Genomic DNA, 15,362 nt, shown 5'->3' on the forward strand with positions numbered 1-15,362 from the left:
TTCAATCTCTTAAACGATGCTGACAATTTGTATATCTATTTTCCAAGCTATTTCAAACGCAATCGCATACAAGTTTCGATTGAAACTGGATTTAAAATTCTCATGGATACTAAGTGCCATCAGGTCGGCCAGAATTTAGTCAGCTTTCGGTTTATTATGTCTTGACGCCAGTTATTCTCGGTTAAATTTAAGTTTAATTCTGCCTAAGCTAAATTAGGTCTGTACAGGCAGCGAGACAGTTCGCGAAACGCCACAATTTCAGCGGCTAGATGGAAACTTGCTAATTACAAGACACCCGAGCGGACAGGCGAAGAGGCGATGCACTTGTGTCGCGCCTCTTCTCTCCTCAAGTGCACCGAAACATTTTGGAACAAGCCTGCTCGGGACTCGCGATTACCTGAAAACCGTACGGGTTCGTTTTCCTGCTCTCCAGTTAGAGTTTGGTCCACTTGGAACACCCCTAAGTGTCCTCTGCCGTTTGGAATAATTTATTTACCATCCTGGTCTTAAAATTGTCGCCAAAAGCAATTCAAACTATGATATCCTTTCAACTCAGTTCTTTATTTTCATTCTGGTTCACTTGCAACATTTCTGAAGGTTTTTGGATTCCCCCATTAACTCAGATCCTTATTTTTTTTGAATTCGATAACATTTAATAATAATCAAAACAAGCACTCTAGAAGTGCTTTAACTCGAATATAAACTACACAATTGTACACTTGAGTCAAAATGAAAGGTGTTCTGTCAAATTGAGCCAAGATAAAGTGGTTCGTCGATGCTATTAGATTTTATTTCCTAATTATGCCTAGCCGACAGGTGAAGGATAGAATCGACGCGAGCGCAGGAACATCCTAGCAACATATTGCTGGCAGTATTAGCGATACCAGGCTAATGAGCTTGAACGTGTTCCAAAACTTGCTGGGGAAGAGGAAATGCCTGGGAAAATCGCGTTGCGGACCGGCCTCTAAAGTGGAGTACATTTAGGGCAACGTAATATTGTCCTTCGTCCCGAAATGAGATTGCTTTTTCGAGTTACACGCTGGCTTGCAATTTGTTTTCCATTGGTCGACCGTAATGTGCCCTCGATGGGACCACCACGGCAACCATGAAGAAACAACTTTTATCCGTTCAATCTGACCTGCTCTTTATTCGTTGACAAGAATTTTATTCTTATCAGAAAATGTAAAAAGAATTAATCACGATGAAAAGGATTCACGTGGCTATATTAAAGGAAAAATGATTAAACATGGACATAAAAAATTCCGTTTATGGTTACCATGTCTACTATTATGAACAAAAGACATTCACAGTTCGCTATGAACAACGTCGCGTGTCTCGTCGATAATTAGTCGTCGGATGCACCGAAATCAATGGAATGTAATTTCAAGCGAATCACGCGTTACGTTTCCCTATAATCAAAGATATAGCGTGCGAAGTTCGTACAGTGATGATTGCGTCTATCGCAAATTATGTGTCGCGACGAGGTTATTGATACTTGCGCGATAATTGACGTTTCCCAGAGTCACGCGAGTGTTGCAAGTCTAAAGTGTCGTTTCGATTACAACACGATTACTGATATAAAGGATTTCTTCGGTCGTTAGGAACCAATTGTTAAGGTTTCACTGTGGATAGAGGAAAATGGATCATGTACAACTCGGTAACGTAACGTAAAACATGACGAAACGAAACTTTTAGAACAATCTAATACATTCACACAACTTCATACAATGAAACAGAGACAAATGCATCTACTAACGAGCTACTGCATTCGCAACATTCATGCTCGGTGCACCAGGCCATAGACGGTAAAGCCCCGCGATCTACGACTGACTGGATCACGCCTTATGACATCAACAACACCTACCTTTAACTTATAAAAACCAGTGTTATCGCGTCATGCATCGCCTACGTAACAAAAGAAACGATCCGTAATAATAAATTACAGAAGTCATTTATGTTTGTTTCGAACCGAGGATTCCCCTCGGCACAGAATCGGTGCAATGGAGTTTGAGAACTTGTCCGTTTCCATTGATTTCACTGGAGAACTTTTCTCAGCTTTGTCTCCCTAGTAATTAGTCGAATACGTGCCTTCTCTCTGTTCAATTGAGAACTTTCACGAGCTCCGTGGCGGATGCTCGTGAAATATAAACAAAACGTGACCTTCGAGGCAACGAGAAATCTAGTGGGCTCCGGGTTTCGTTATTGAGGCAGGCCAGGGTAACCCTGAGCGAGGAAGGAGAGCAAGGAAGATGTTTGCGCATTAACGTAATCGTGCACTATATCCCTCGCCAGGTGGCTCGTATTTCATGCGAACGCAACGCTTACTCGCGTTGACGTAATTTCTGTCTTCCTCGGAACTGCTTTAACTCCTCCATTTCCAATGTTGGAGGTCGCTTGGATTCTCGAGGAGGCGCTGGTGCGCAAGGTAGATGCGCAGAATTATTCGTCGTTGATTATTATACTCTATTGAGATGTTTCCAAAGACCTTCTTACTCGAATGCTCGCATATTCGAATAATGGCGCATTCTACTAGTCATTTATTCACAGCACTCGACCACACAATCACAAAAGTATTGAAATAATGTATCATTCGAATGGTCCAAGCCTTTTAAAAATGAATTTCTTTTAACAAACGCACCGAGCATCTATGTAGATGCGTTGACCGCGTCACGCGGGCTTCCTCTGCTAAGCAACAATTCGCTTGATCGCTTGAACGAACCGGTAGAGCTCTCTCCCCCGCCTTTTAGGCGATTGCAACTAAACGAGCGATTTGAACGCTGTTCGTAGAAAAGCCCGACGAAAGGAGAAGGATGCGGGAACAACAGAGGATCCGAAACTGTACCTCGAGGAGGCGGCCCTCGAAAGGCAACTGCCCGAGCTGGACTTGAGGATGTTGGTCGATCTACCGCCAGGCTTGGACTATAACGAGTGGCTGGCCTCCCACACTCTCGCACTATTCGATCATATCAACCTCGTTTACGGGACGATATCCGAGTTCTGCACCATGACAGGCTGTCCCGACATGACTGGTCCTGGCTTAAGGTACTGCGCTTTTAAATTGATCGAAATTGCTAATGTAGCGTCCATCAAGTTGAGACGAAGTTTGTCCACCGAGTTGAGACTACGTTATCCCCGCCGTCTCCGCTAGGGGGAGGTAGGAATGAATTAAACTTCGGATCCCTCGTCCTCCGACTTGATACGGCGATGTTACTAACAATTGGTGTTTAACAGACGAGTAACTCGCTTTCTTATCGTTTCAGGACGTATTTGTGGTTCGACGAGAAAGGGAAGAAAACGCGAGTGGCAGCGCCACAGTATATAGATTATGTTATGACTTTTACACAACGCACCGTTAGCGATGAAACTATATTTCCTACGAAATATGGTGAGTTATCAGTCTCGTCGACTATTACCAGTTCACGATTATATTTACAAAATTCGAAACAAACATCGCGTGTGTAGCGTTGGTTCGCAAGAGAAACTTGGCAAGTGTGGGCGCCGTTTGGAGGTATAATCGCATTAATTGGTCGGTTTCCATATTGTTCCAGCAAATGAATTTCCTAGCTCGTTCGAATCGATAGTGCGTAAGATCCTGCGGCTATTGTACCACGTGGTGGCACACATTTACCACTGCCACTTCAGAGAGGTAGCACTCTTGGGGCTGCATGCCCACCTCAACTGTGTGTTTGCCCACCTCACGCTGCTTAATCAACGCTTCAACCTTATCGACCCCAAGGAGACGGAGATCTTAGGGGACTTAGAAGCTGCCCTCTTGGGTAAGCTTTGTCTGATGTACATCAATATTATTATATAATACCCCAACTCGGAATACGAGGATTCACGTTTGCTCGTATATTTAGTTTTTATACTCGTTCAATATATTATTTTTATATATGTTATCGTGTTACAGTGGATGGTATATAAATTTGTAGTAACGAAGATTACATTCACTATAACATACACTGTCAGTCCCACAAGTATCAAGAATACAAATACTTACGGGACTGAGTGTATATAATTCAATTTCTCTGCATGGAAATGTATAATTTTTAATGTATATATTTTTATTATATCCAACCCATTTAAAAAATAAGGACTAATAACTGCGGTAATTACTTTTCGTTTTCTTCGGTGTAAGTATATACTTTACATTATTATTTTTCGCCATTTGTATTCGTATAGTTGGAAGAGTTATCATTATTCCTTAGTTGCTTTATCGAAGTATCCCATACGCAATGCGAAACGTCCCAACTAATTAAAACTATTGCTCGAGAATTCCCTGTTCTCATTATCGTTTTGATACATCATTAACAAAGAAACTAGAGACACGTATTTATTTATCTATCGTAATAGGATTACAGAGTCTCAGTGGAAACATAACATAGTGATACTACTGATACCAGCCCGCTAATATCGCACGGTTGTATAAGTGGATAGGATGACGCACGGCTAGATAAGAGCTTAAGAACGTCCATATACTGTTGATGTTTTTGTTTCGCCATTTGAGCGTCGAGGCACTCCTGCGATAAAAGCGTGCCCATTAAAATTGTCGAACCCTGTTTTTGCTTAACGTATTGAAAATAAGGTTCTTCAATGCATGTACGTGTATAGATAAACAATATTCAATGAAACAACGTGGTACCATTAATCTTTATCGGAACCGACGCTGTATTTAAGTGTATAGAGTATAACTTATCTTCCTGTATGATTGACGTGGCCTTCAGAGTAGCATTTCTTATCAAGTAATGCCAACTCGGTTATACAGGATGGTCCACTTAAAGTAGGTCACCTTAACATGGTCTGCCGGTTTGGTGCGATAAAAGAGGTCAATATGGCACCTCTCTTAAACTGGCAGGACCAAATCATCAGAACACATTTTACACTAAAATTAACACTGTCACGCACGAAGATACCATGGCTCCAGCTGACATACGATATTAATTAAATTAAAACGTAGGTTTTAGCATATATTTATTTATTTATATCGAGTGTACAGGTGCTTCATTATAATTAACGACTGCGTTAGTACTTATTTGCTAAACATATTCTTCTAATTGCAGGTGACTCGACATCATCATCTGCGCCTTCACAAACCTTAGCCATCCAGGAAACTCCGACCACAACCACTTAGATCGCAATGCACAGCAAGCAAGAGGTTGCAGTTCCTGAGACTAGGTGACGATAGGCGTTTGTTTTTCTCCATTTTCTTTTCACTCTCCCTTGGTTTTTTCTTTCTTTCTTTTCCTTTTTAAATAGAGTACGTGAACAACCGAGTTTATAGATAAATGACTACACGCAGGTGGAGCGAAAGCGCAGTTCTGTAAAAACCAGTAGTACCTGTACATAGCGAAGTGTGAACAACTACAAGATGTAATTAGGTTCCTCCGTTTGTTGTTTGTGAGATTGTACATAATTTATTAAACAGTAAGATATACGAAAGAGACGAAGGATGATTATTGATTATTATTGACAAAGTTAGTTGCTATAAGAAGTAATTTGTTCTGTAAAAAAAAAGAGAAAAAAAAATAATGAAACCACAATGAATGAAACGATAATAATATTGTAAAGTTAAAGTAATACCAAATATATACCTGGTGTTAAGGCATGTGTTATATTCGTTGAAACTCGTGTCGCTTAGGCTGTTCTATCATCTAGTTTGGTTGGCATCTTGGTATTCCTGGATTACCATTGAATCATCATCGCTTGCTTCTCAGAACCAAGATGAGGTCAGCGAAACGATCGCGAATCGTCTACTCGTCTTTTCTATCACCTGTTACCTCACAACGAAATATGTAGATACGAAATTAGAATAGCATTAACTCCTTCATACTCACCAGTCAACTTTGATCGACTTTTCTTTGCATGTGTTCGTTAAGTGCAAGGAACAGAAGGAGAACACTGTTTCACTTCTACAATTCTAATCGCCGCGCATACATTGGCGAACTCCCTTAGGAACAGACCCATCGCCTCAGCGATAGGCTCGCAGAGATCCCTCAAAGACGTCGCTATATTGTACAATAATATCAACACTGGTTGTATAAGAGCGTTGAAGACGATCGACAGACAGGGTTTTATAAAGTAGTCGGCGAGCATTTGCAAAACGCCCACGGTGAGTGGCCTAATTATGCTGTAGAGTACGAAGCGTATTAGTTGCAGGATGAACGCTGTCACGAAAGCGGTGCCTATGTGAATCGTTCCGAATATCTCAGCCCAGAAACGAGTCGCCGCCTGGTCAGTCTTCTCTGCACATTTTTCAGTGGCTAATATCGGTGGTGAATCCGTCGTTCGATAGTAACTGTATAAAAAAAAAAAAAATGGCGACAACACGATTTGAGGGGTGTATCAAATGCGTCGTCACACAGGCCTTAGATAAACGCACGCGTCACACAAAACAATAAAGTCACATTGTTTTTTTATTTACATAACTAATAGAAATTTTTTCATTCCTGTTTAGTGGTCCTTTATCACGAATAATGAATAACAACAATTGTGTGGTTATACCTACGCAGAGTTACCATGGTCGAAGTAATAAATCTCGATTTTTTCCATTGTCCCCATTTCTTTATCTATATGTTTGTTTTCGATTCTTGGCGGTTTGGTCATTTTTGGGTCATCGGATTTTCTTTTGTTTGGTATACCTTCCGATATCTCACAGCACATGTACGGCTGAATAATAATAATAATAATAATAATGAATAATATTAATCCGAAAGAAAGAAATCGTACTTCCACGTGAAAATGTATACCTCTGCATAGTGAGGACACTTTGTTTGCTTCAATTTTACTTTATATGTTGTGTCCTTCCTTTCCGAGCATCCTGTTTTCGGCCATTTCCATTTAAAGGGACACCAAAATGGTTTCGAATGCGACGGATCTTGAAATAAAAATGTCAAGTGTTTATATCGTAAAAGGATTTAAATAGCTGCAGTTGTTACCTTTTCTATATTTCAGAGGTAAAGTGTAGGCACTGTAAGAAGACAAGAATTGGTAATTTAATAATTGCTACATGGAATAGAAATGATTGCATTACATCTCACGGGCATGGCATAAACATGGCATGGTGGATTGAATTTGCATTGAATGCTGGTCTATCAGTGGCTCTTTCTTAGGTGACTGCTGCACTGTATCTGCCATTCCATGCTGTTCCAGAGGTACACCACGGTTTACGGTTGAATGTATCTCGCGACATTTACATTCTTTAACTTAATATGCATAGTACTTAATTTACATTTTTTAAATTGTTAAGTTTACACGATATTTTGACAGCTTAAGTTTCAGTAGTCGTTAAATTTCTGGATTACGTACAATTATATTCTTTGAAAACATCAGTCTCCTTATTTATAGGTTCGGGAAAGCAATCTTTCGTATTAGTAATGATCGCAGAACTGTCGGATTGCAAGGACGTTATGTTAGAAGCTTCCGTTGTATCTGTATAAAGGCAATCCTCCGCAGAAACCATGATAAACTCATTTCTTGAAAACAAATTAAACAAGATTGAAATTAAAGTAACACGATATAATTCGAAACTAAACTGTCAAATTGACAGCAACAAGTATAGTTACGTACCTTCATATGTTTATAAATAAAACTGCTTTTACTTTTTACTATTGCTGCAATGAAATTTGGTGGAACATAAATGAATGACAAATAAACGATTTTTATTTTTCTGTTTATTTTATAACACATAGTCATTTTTACTTAATTTTTTAATTATTTACCAAAATTTCGTATGCCTTCGACATTTCGTTCTTCGGAACATTTTTAATCCTTAGAACGTTGTTAGAAGTAAAAGAGATTATTATTTACATTGATTCAATTGGAAGTAGAATGGTATAATTACCCTAATATGATTCAATACAATAGCTGTAAATTGATCTAACGCGACATAACGCTTCGGAAAAGCTTTATAATTCTCAAATTTGTAACAAGTCACAAAAATGTTTTACAACTATAATTACTTTCTTTTCAGAAACTTCAACTATCGTCTAAATATCCGAGTGCTTGATTCTTGCTAAATCCTTTGTTTCCTTATATCTTCGCGACCTTAGTGGGTAATCAATTCTTGGTTTTCTTATACTCTTTAAAGCAAATCGTTTGCGGTATACAAATGAAATATTGAAAAATATCAATTATATAAAAGTTTCCTCTGTTCTGTATTTATCCACTTGTTGCGTATATGTTTCTCAAAATATTATAAATACAGCTCGAATTTCTTTTTCTTTATTCGTTAATGGTTCATTTTCGATCGTTACGAAATCCTTTTTCTTTGTCACGTCTACAAAATGAGAAAGCTACTTATTATAAATAGTGGGGGGTGCATTCCATCACTCGTATGACTTAAAAAAATCTAAATATCAAGTTACCTTAATATTCATCGGACTAGAACAAAATTCAAGTATAAATACTAAACAGTACACCACTCTTTCGAAAGAAGACAAAATATTTAACAAACGCATTTGTTCAACGAGTAGTCTAGTACAGTGTAATTATACTTAACTTATATTTCGTATTTATAATATTTATACACGTTTCTTGTAGGTAATTCTGACGTTGGAGTATTCGTTTTTTAATATCCATCTGACTCCATTATTAAACCTACGTGTACGTTTTGTACAAACACCACTTTGACATTCTGTACAAGCGTTTAAAATTGAAAACTCGTGTTTATTCAGTGACGGACAGAACTCGCAGAAAATCTAACTTGTCTCACAAGTTAAAAACAGCCTGAGAATGGCGAAATTATGTAGTACCATCGATAAAATGTGAAATATAATTGTTATATTCGGTTGTTACCGAAAAAGATAATTCTCAATTCCGATCAAGTGAATAATTACACGATGTACCGTTTTGTAGACACTACTGAAGACGTAATTGAGTTTTTAAACTTATTTGCAATAAGACCTTAAACATAAAATACACTCGTACTCTTGATCGATTCGTAATAATGCTTCTTGTAAATTCTTATAAGATAATAATCAGACATTTAGGCACCTATTTGAAATACGATGTTAAAAATATATGCGCTCCTTCCGCTCAAGTCTTCAGTGCTAATAATTAACAGCGTAATCGTAGACGGAAGTGTCTTTTAATAGACTTTCAGCTCAAATTAAATTTTTGACTTTCAATTATGAACTCAATTTTGAAGGAAAATCACTTTGATTTAATCACTTCGCTAAGAAGTGAAATTGACGCGCAGCAGCTCGCAGCAGCATTAACAAGAGCCTTCAAGGAGCGTACATGCTTAACAACGTGTTAACATTAAAGATGAAAGAAGAAAAACTAACAATTATAGATCGAAGTACATTTTTGGAATGTAAAACAATGTTTGACTCACTTTAATTACTCGCTATACATCTATCGTTACTTTTGTAATTTATGGTACAAAAGATTCGAAAAATGTTCTGAACCTCTTTTTTTTAACTTCCTGTCTTTTCTTTAACGCTACATGCAATTAATACGATAGTTCCTCGAAAATTTTACGATATTATTAAAGTGCGACATCCATTGAAACAGACATTGTAAACAATTTATATACACTATATGCTGTAAATATTTTATATTGCTATTATTAAAATGTTTTTTGTTTACGCAATGTAATAATGAATTAGATATAACAATTAACGTTAATCAAATCTTATAAGGGTAGAGTGTTAAGTTGTACGTGTCACGTGGATGTCTTTCGAGGTGTACAAGCATGGCACTTAAGTCAGGTAAACTTACTCGTAAGTACGAAAAAACGTATTACATAGCCAACAGTATTATGCAATATAATTTTTCATCATAACCGTATAATGCAGCGTTTGATTTTTATTCTTCCATCAATGATCACGTGTCCTTAGACATATATACGTCAATACTTTTTATTGACAATTTTCTCGACGTTTCGTTTACATTTCGTGTTCCTGTGTTTTTTTTTTATATATTTTATTAAATATGATAATCTTGTAACGCGTTAGCAAAAACTGTTACAATATTGCTGTTCATATGTTTCTGTTGTGTATTTTCTATAGCTCTTAAAAGTTACAAAGTACAAATAATTGTAATAAATAATACCGATAAAAATACATTATACAACGATCTCGCAGAACTGACTGTCATGGCTCTTTCTTACAAAGTTATTATTATTTCTCGATACGATTAAAATTGTACTTTTCGCGTGTAAATTATTTATAAGTCGAACCTGTCGAATTTTAGTTTAGAATAAAGTGTTCAAAAACTTTAAAAAAAAAAAGAAAAAGAAGAAAAGACTTGCTATCAAGCTGTAACGTATTCATATTTAATGATTACGTTATGATTACATAAAAATTTAGGTATTTACAATGTAATATAATGGAAACTATATTTCATTGATTGTGTTAACGTTTAGTTTGTATCGAGTAAGTTTGTATCTTTGAATGCACAGGTAAAAATAAAAGGGATACTTTAAAATGTTTCGTAAAAATGAAATCCAAGTACTTGTGCAACTTGTTCTACCGTTCGATGCTTGAAAGATACAATACGCAAAATGGTGGGGGATATGCATACTTACGTCGTAGAACAGTCTTTATAATAGATGAATTTTAAAATTCGTTAATCACTGACTGTAGGAAATTACTTACAATATTACCTGCAATTTAAATCTGTATATGCAAAATCACTACTCTTCCAGAAAAGTCACTTCCAAATCTCATTAGTAACTCTTTGGTAGTCCGGAAGTGCTTCAGGCATAAATGATATGACACCACTGTTAGCTTCTGACGGCTGATTACGCGTCTTTCATGCTAGTTCTTCGACCATTAAGAAAAATCCTATATATATTGGAAGTTGTCTTTTGTAGCGAGTAAGGGCAACTTCTCGATGCTTTGTTTATGGTCGAAACTGTGTAACCAGTCTGAGCTGGGTTTTGCCTTCACTCCACAGAAGCTCACATTGCAAAAATCAGCTATATTCTGAAGGGCACCGCGATGGAAGGGGTTCCCTTGCTTGAAATGTGCGTAGCGTCCAGCATTCATGCGTTCATTTGTTGTCATGCCGAGAACCATGATCTAATAAAACAAAACAATTATGAACAAATTCGGGTAATAATGCAAATAACCGAAAATTTCGAATAACCTTACCTGATAACACTGACATGCGAGCAGCATACCAACCCAAAAGAAATGCAGAGATGTGTTCGCCGTGATCCACATTACCCAAGCGTCGCAAGTAGCTGCAGCGACCAGATAATTGTCAGCGGTGTGCCCATTTGTTAAGTTTGTCCAACATTCAAACTGCCAATACTGTACACTAGCGGATAAAATAACAATACAGAGCCCTAACAACGACACTAAAAATACCAGAAAGTACTTGTGGTTATGCGCACCTGAAATCAGTTTCCAAGAATGGAAGAACGTTAAAATTTACGTTAGTTACGTTGGATTGTCTAGCCCAGTGGTTCTCAAACTGCAGTTCAAAAACTCTTAATTTGAGAAATACTGGCCTAGAGTTACTGCTTCTTTAGACACATTACAAAAGTAAAGAATCTTTCAACAATTTTGTTTTCCGTTGACTCACCGATGCAATTATTGACCCAAGGACAGTGATGATCGAATCGCGCTACGCAGCGGTCGCACGTAGAACAGTGTTTGGACCTCAAAGGTCTTCTGACCAAGCAACTGCTGCAAAATGATTGCGGCTCGAAGCCTCCGGATTCTGCTAATTCTATAATCGTCTGAAAAATAAAGAACTTAATGAACATGTTTTATATAGAGAAAATACAATCGTTTCTTTGAATCTTACATTCAACTTGTCCTCGTGCGTAGCTGTAATTACACCTGGATCGCCCCTCCAGGATTGTAAGAAACATATCCACAATGGTACCGATCCTCCTACCAGTAATAACCACAAATACCATGCAGCGTGTAAGCCTAACCAGAATATCCATGTAACATATATCCACATCTGTAACAAATAAAAAATAATATACGAATAATAGTTATAAGACTTGCTTGATCTCTCAGAATAAATGATAGTTGTATTCGTTAGTAAAACGCGGATAGATATCAATATGGAGTACGAGGAATCTTAATCTAAAATACGATAAGAAAAATGAACAATATTGGCTTTCAATAAAGGGAATGAACATCAATCAAGATACATAGTGTTAGGAATATTTGTAGTTGTTGATAATATCATTGTATGAATTTGTCGTGCGTGTTATCCGAAAAAGATGTTTCGCGATAAGAAGGTTTTCTTATCTACCTAAGATATACATATAAAAGTCGATCCCTGCAAACCCATCATGAATCCATGCGATACATTACATCGAAAAATGTCCAAGCACTCACCTTCGTAGCCAGATAAATTGACATCGGTAAAATATGACACAATCGTTCGTCAAACACGAAATGATTTGTTAAATACAATGCCATATAAAGTATAATAAAGGCACCAATTTTTTCTAGATATTCCAATCCGCTATGGAAAATCATTCCGATTGCATAAAAAACTATAAATGGCGTACTGACCATACAGTACCAACGCATTCTCTGAAAGGAAAGAAATACAGATTAGAGGACAAGATCGTCTCGGTAATCCGGCTCGTAAGGAATTAAACGACGAATCTACATACTTTATCTCTACACCACGTTCTTGATCTGCCCTGTTTTTCTTTGATTTCCTGATTGATTTTGTGTCCCAACCAGGCGGCTCCAATGTGACGACCTAACAAGGTCATCGCTGTCTCATCTCGCATATTCGGCACATCTAGCGATGCGCCGTGGTTAACTAACGTGAATATTGCTGTACTGTTTTCAGCAATAATAGCCCAATGCAAAGCTGTGTTGCCGTGTAAATTATCCGCGAGCGAATGGGACGCTCCCAAGGTCAGCAACAAGCGTGTTGGATCTAAACTGTAAAGAACAAAATTTTTAGATATATAATTAATATAATCGCTTGCAAATGATCCTATTACTTTCTTGTATGTACCTATTAACTTTATAGGCACTCCACATGAGAGGTGTCATGGCAGTTCTGTCTGGCATATTTGGATTTACTCCTTTCGCGACTAAGTAAGCAACAATAGAGGTATGACCAAATTGTGCTGCTAAATGAATACAAGAGAATCCCTCTGAATCTCTGAGAGTTGGATCTGCACCTGCTCTCATCAATAACACAACTGTAGCCAAGTGGCCTTGTCTGGAAATAAATGATACTTATTTTATCATAATGCTTACATTTAAGAAGTTAAAACCTATCATTATAATGTAAAATTAACCTTGTAGCCCAATGTAATGGTGTAGAAGCAAGCTCTCCACCAATTGCATCTACAACAGCTCCCTTTGCTATAAGATATTTCACAATATCCTTTCTATTGTTTATTGCAGCCCAATGTAATAGTGTTACAGTTTCTGAATCTGGTTGATTTACATCAGCACCAGCTTCCACTAATTCTGTCACACGATCCAATGCCCCAAACTAGAAAAAATACATTTCTTGAAGAACAGAACATATCAAGCCATGATAAGTGATGGTAAACATTCACTTACCTGTGTTGCTCTAACAATGTCAAATGAACTACAATCCTGCACTGGAGGTCTAGCAGGTTCCTGATGATGAGTACTTGGATCATCAGGCTCCCCACTGGCTTCACTTTGGCAGGCAGTTTGCATTTTTAACGCATACATGTTGAATTTGTTGATATCAACTTATGTACTAAGTCATAGATACCATGAAAGGTAATGTGTGCAGTAACAAATGGTTTAAACTGCTTAGTATAAGTGGAATATTACTGAAACAAATGAATTTATCTATTTTGGTTCTAGAAAAGTATTAGTTGAAGATAAATAAAAAATGATCTGAATTGAGATGTTGACTCATAAAGATTCAGTAAACAAAAATAGAGATGTTTAGGAATAAAGTGCAAGGATTTACTAAAGGAAGCATTACCATAAACGTAAAAACTAACTTCAGAAGCAAAAGACAATAAGTAGTTTTTAGTGTAAGGAAAATATGGACAAATGTGTTGAGGTGTAATCAATATTTATTTATGCGTGTCGTGAAATATACGAACAGAGTTACATTCGAAATAAAAATAATTCCATTACGATCACGCGACAAATACGATCGCGAAGAGAGAAAATAATATTTCAGCTAACATCGGTGTCTATTCTAAAGTTGCAATGTTCGCGAGTACAAAATACCGTCGCAACGACAAATCATCGATATTATTCTCGTGAATGTTCTCCATCCGGCGGTTAATATCGCTCGATTTAGCCGACGGCAATCAATCCGTCGTTTGTATTCACCAAGTACTACGCGTAGTAAATACGATGTGTACTACGAAAGGTACATCGAGGCATACTGTAAATCGATTCGATATTCGAGTCAGGGACTAACGATAAACGTCGCAGTGCACGATTCTTTCATTCTTGTGAAATTCTCAGTCATACTGGATTCTACAGAAACTTTGTTTTGCCGTCGGTGTAATTACAGGTACAGAGTACAACATACAATTCTTTTTTCTCTATGGAAAAAGCGACTGGTAAATGTCAAGATCACAGATTATTCATTAGACACGACGGATTGCATTTCGTCTAACAAAGCGACGGAACGATTAGCTTGCAGGTAAAGGGAGCATCTCAAAGCGGCGGAACGATTAGCTTGCAGGTAAAGGAGGCATCTCAAAGCGACGGAACGATTAGCTTACAGGTAAAGGAGGCACAATCTTGTGATTGTATCAGTACGAGCAAGTTGACAATGTCGTGTCTTACCTGGCAAGCAATGACAGCGATGATAATACTCGTACATAGTACGCGTGCTACCCTCCAATACGTCGTAAGGGGTTAGATTTAAAGGATAAACAGTCGACGGGGGTGGGGCGCCGGTACATTGTATAGAATCCGGACAACGGTCGACCTTTTCCCTGGCTATAGAAAAACACCCCTCTTGAGACTGTTCTTTTCTCGACGATCCAGGATAACACGTTCCTCTTTTATTTGTAGCACGGTTTCATCGCTGTCTAACGCGTAGCCTTCGTGGCGTGAAATAGAAACACGCGCCACTTATCGCACTGATACACGATGTATTGTTCGCATCAACATGTACATTCTACTTTCTCAAGTTTCGCGACGGACTTCTTATTGACCAAACGGCTTCGCAAGCCGCCCGATCGGTAGCCGATACTCATCGAACGAACTTGATATGACGACTGTGGCGACTTGTGGTGACAAATTCTATACCAGTCACCAGAGGGCTACTTGGAACACAACTCACTAAACTAGTATACATAACTAAGTTAATCAATAAGTGTCTTATCTAATTGTTGTATGTACAATTGTAACAACTGTTAACTCTGGTGTATGATTTGAGCCTAGCATTTTAAGAAAACAAATAAAAACATATTG

At 37.7% G+C, this 15,362-nt stretch overlaps 3 protein-coding genes across 14 annotated transcripts in view; 1 reads left to right on the forward strand and 2 right to left on the reverse strand.

Annotated features, from left to right (window-relative positions):
• The window catches only part of LOC128885360 (MOB kinase activator-like 2), a 35,561-nt gene extending 30,118 nt beyond the window's left edge, over positions 1–5,443 (forward strand). For 5 of the 12 annotated variants that reach the window (XM_054139362.1, XM_054139371.1, XM_054139372.1 and 2 more), the window contains 5 exons: positions 2,788–3,042; positions 3,261–3,385; positions 3,549–3,776; positions 4,095–4,133; positions 5,061–5,443. In XM_054139362.1, coding sequence (XP_053995337.1) covers positions 2,788–3,042; positions 3,261–3,385; positions 3,549–3,776; positions 4,095–4,133; positions 5,061–5,131 — 718 coding nt within the window. In that variant the 3' untranslated portion in view covers positions 5,132–5,443. The remainder of the gene's footprint in view (positions 1–2,787; positions 3,043–3,260; positions 3,386–3,548; positions 3,777–4,094; positions 4,134–5,060) is intronic. The other 7 variants (XR_008459596.1, XM_054139364.1, XM_054139367.1 and 4 more) reach the window with 7 other exon arrangements.
• LOC128885365 (uncharacterized) lies at positions 5,203–7,509 on the reverse strand. The gene is made up of 2 exons (XM_054139379.1): positions 6,506–7,509; positions 5,203–6,295 (listed from the first exon to the last, which is right to left on the reverse strand). Exons 1-2 carry the CDS (start codon positions 6,658–6,660, stop codon positions 5,872–5,874), a joined length of 579 nt encoding a protein of 192 aa, XP_053995354.1. The 5' UTR covers positions 6,661–7,509; the 3' UTR covers positions 5,203–5,871.
• A 139-nt stretch (positions 7,510–7,648) lies between these two features.
• Positions 7,649–15,334, reverse strand: LOC128885350 (palmitoyltransferase Hip14). The gene is made up of 10 exons (XM_054139348.1): positions 14,730–15,334; positions 13,506–13,747; positions 13,235–13,434; positions 12,946–13,155; positions 12,590–12,869; positions 12,306–12,506; positions 11,758–11,919; positions 11,533–11,689; positions 11,097–11,341; positions 7,649–11,024 (listed from the first exon to the last, which is right to left on the reverse strand). Exons 2-10 carry the CDS (start codon positions 13,641–13,643, stop codon positions 10,788–10,790), a joined length of 1,830 nt encoding a protein of 609 aa, XP_053995323.1. The 5' UTR covers positions 13,644–13,747; positions 14,730–15,334; the 3' UTR covers positions 7,649–10,787.
• Positions 15,335–15,362: the final 28 nt, after the last annotated feature.

Source organism: Hylaeus anthracinus, unplaced genomic scaffold (assembly GCF_026225885.1).
Source record: "Hylaeus anthracinus isolate JK02 unplaced genomic scaffold, UHH_iyHylAnth1.0_haploid 11981, whole genome shotgun sequence".
NCBI classification, from domain to species: Eukaryota; Metazoa; Arthropoda; class Insecta; order Hymenoptera; family Colletidae; genus Hylaeus; species Hylaeus anthracinus.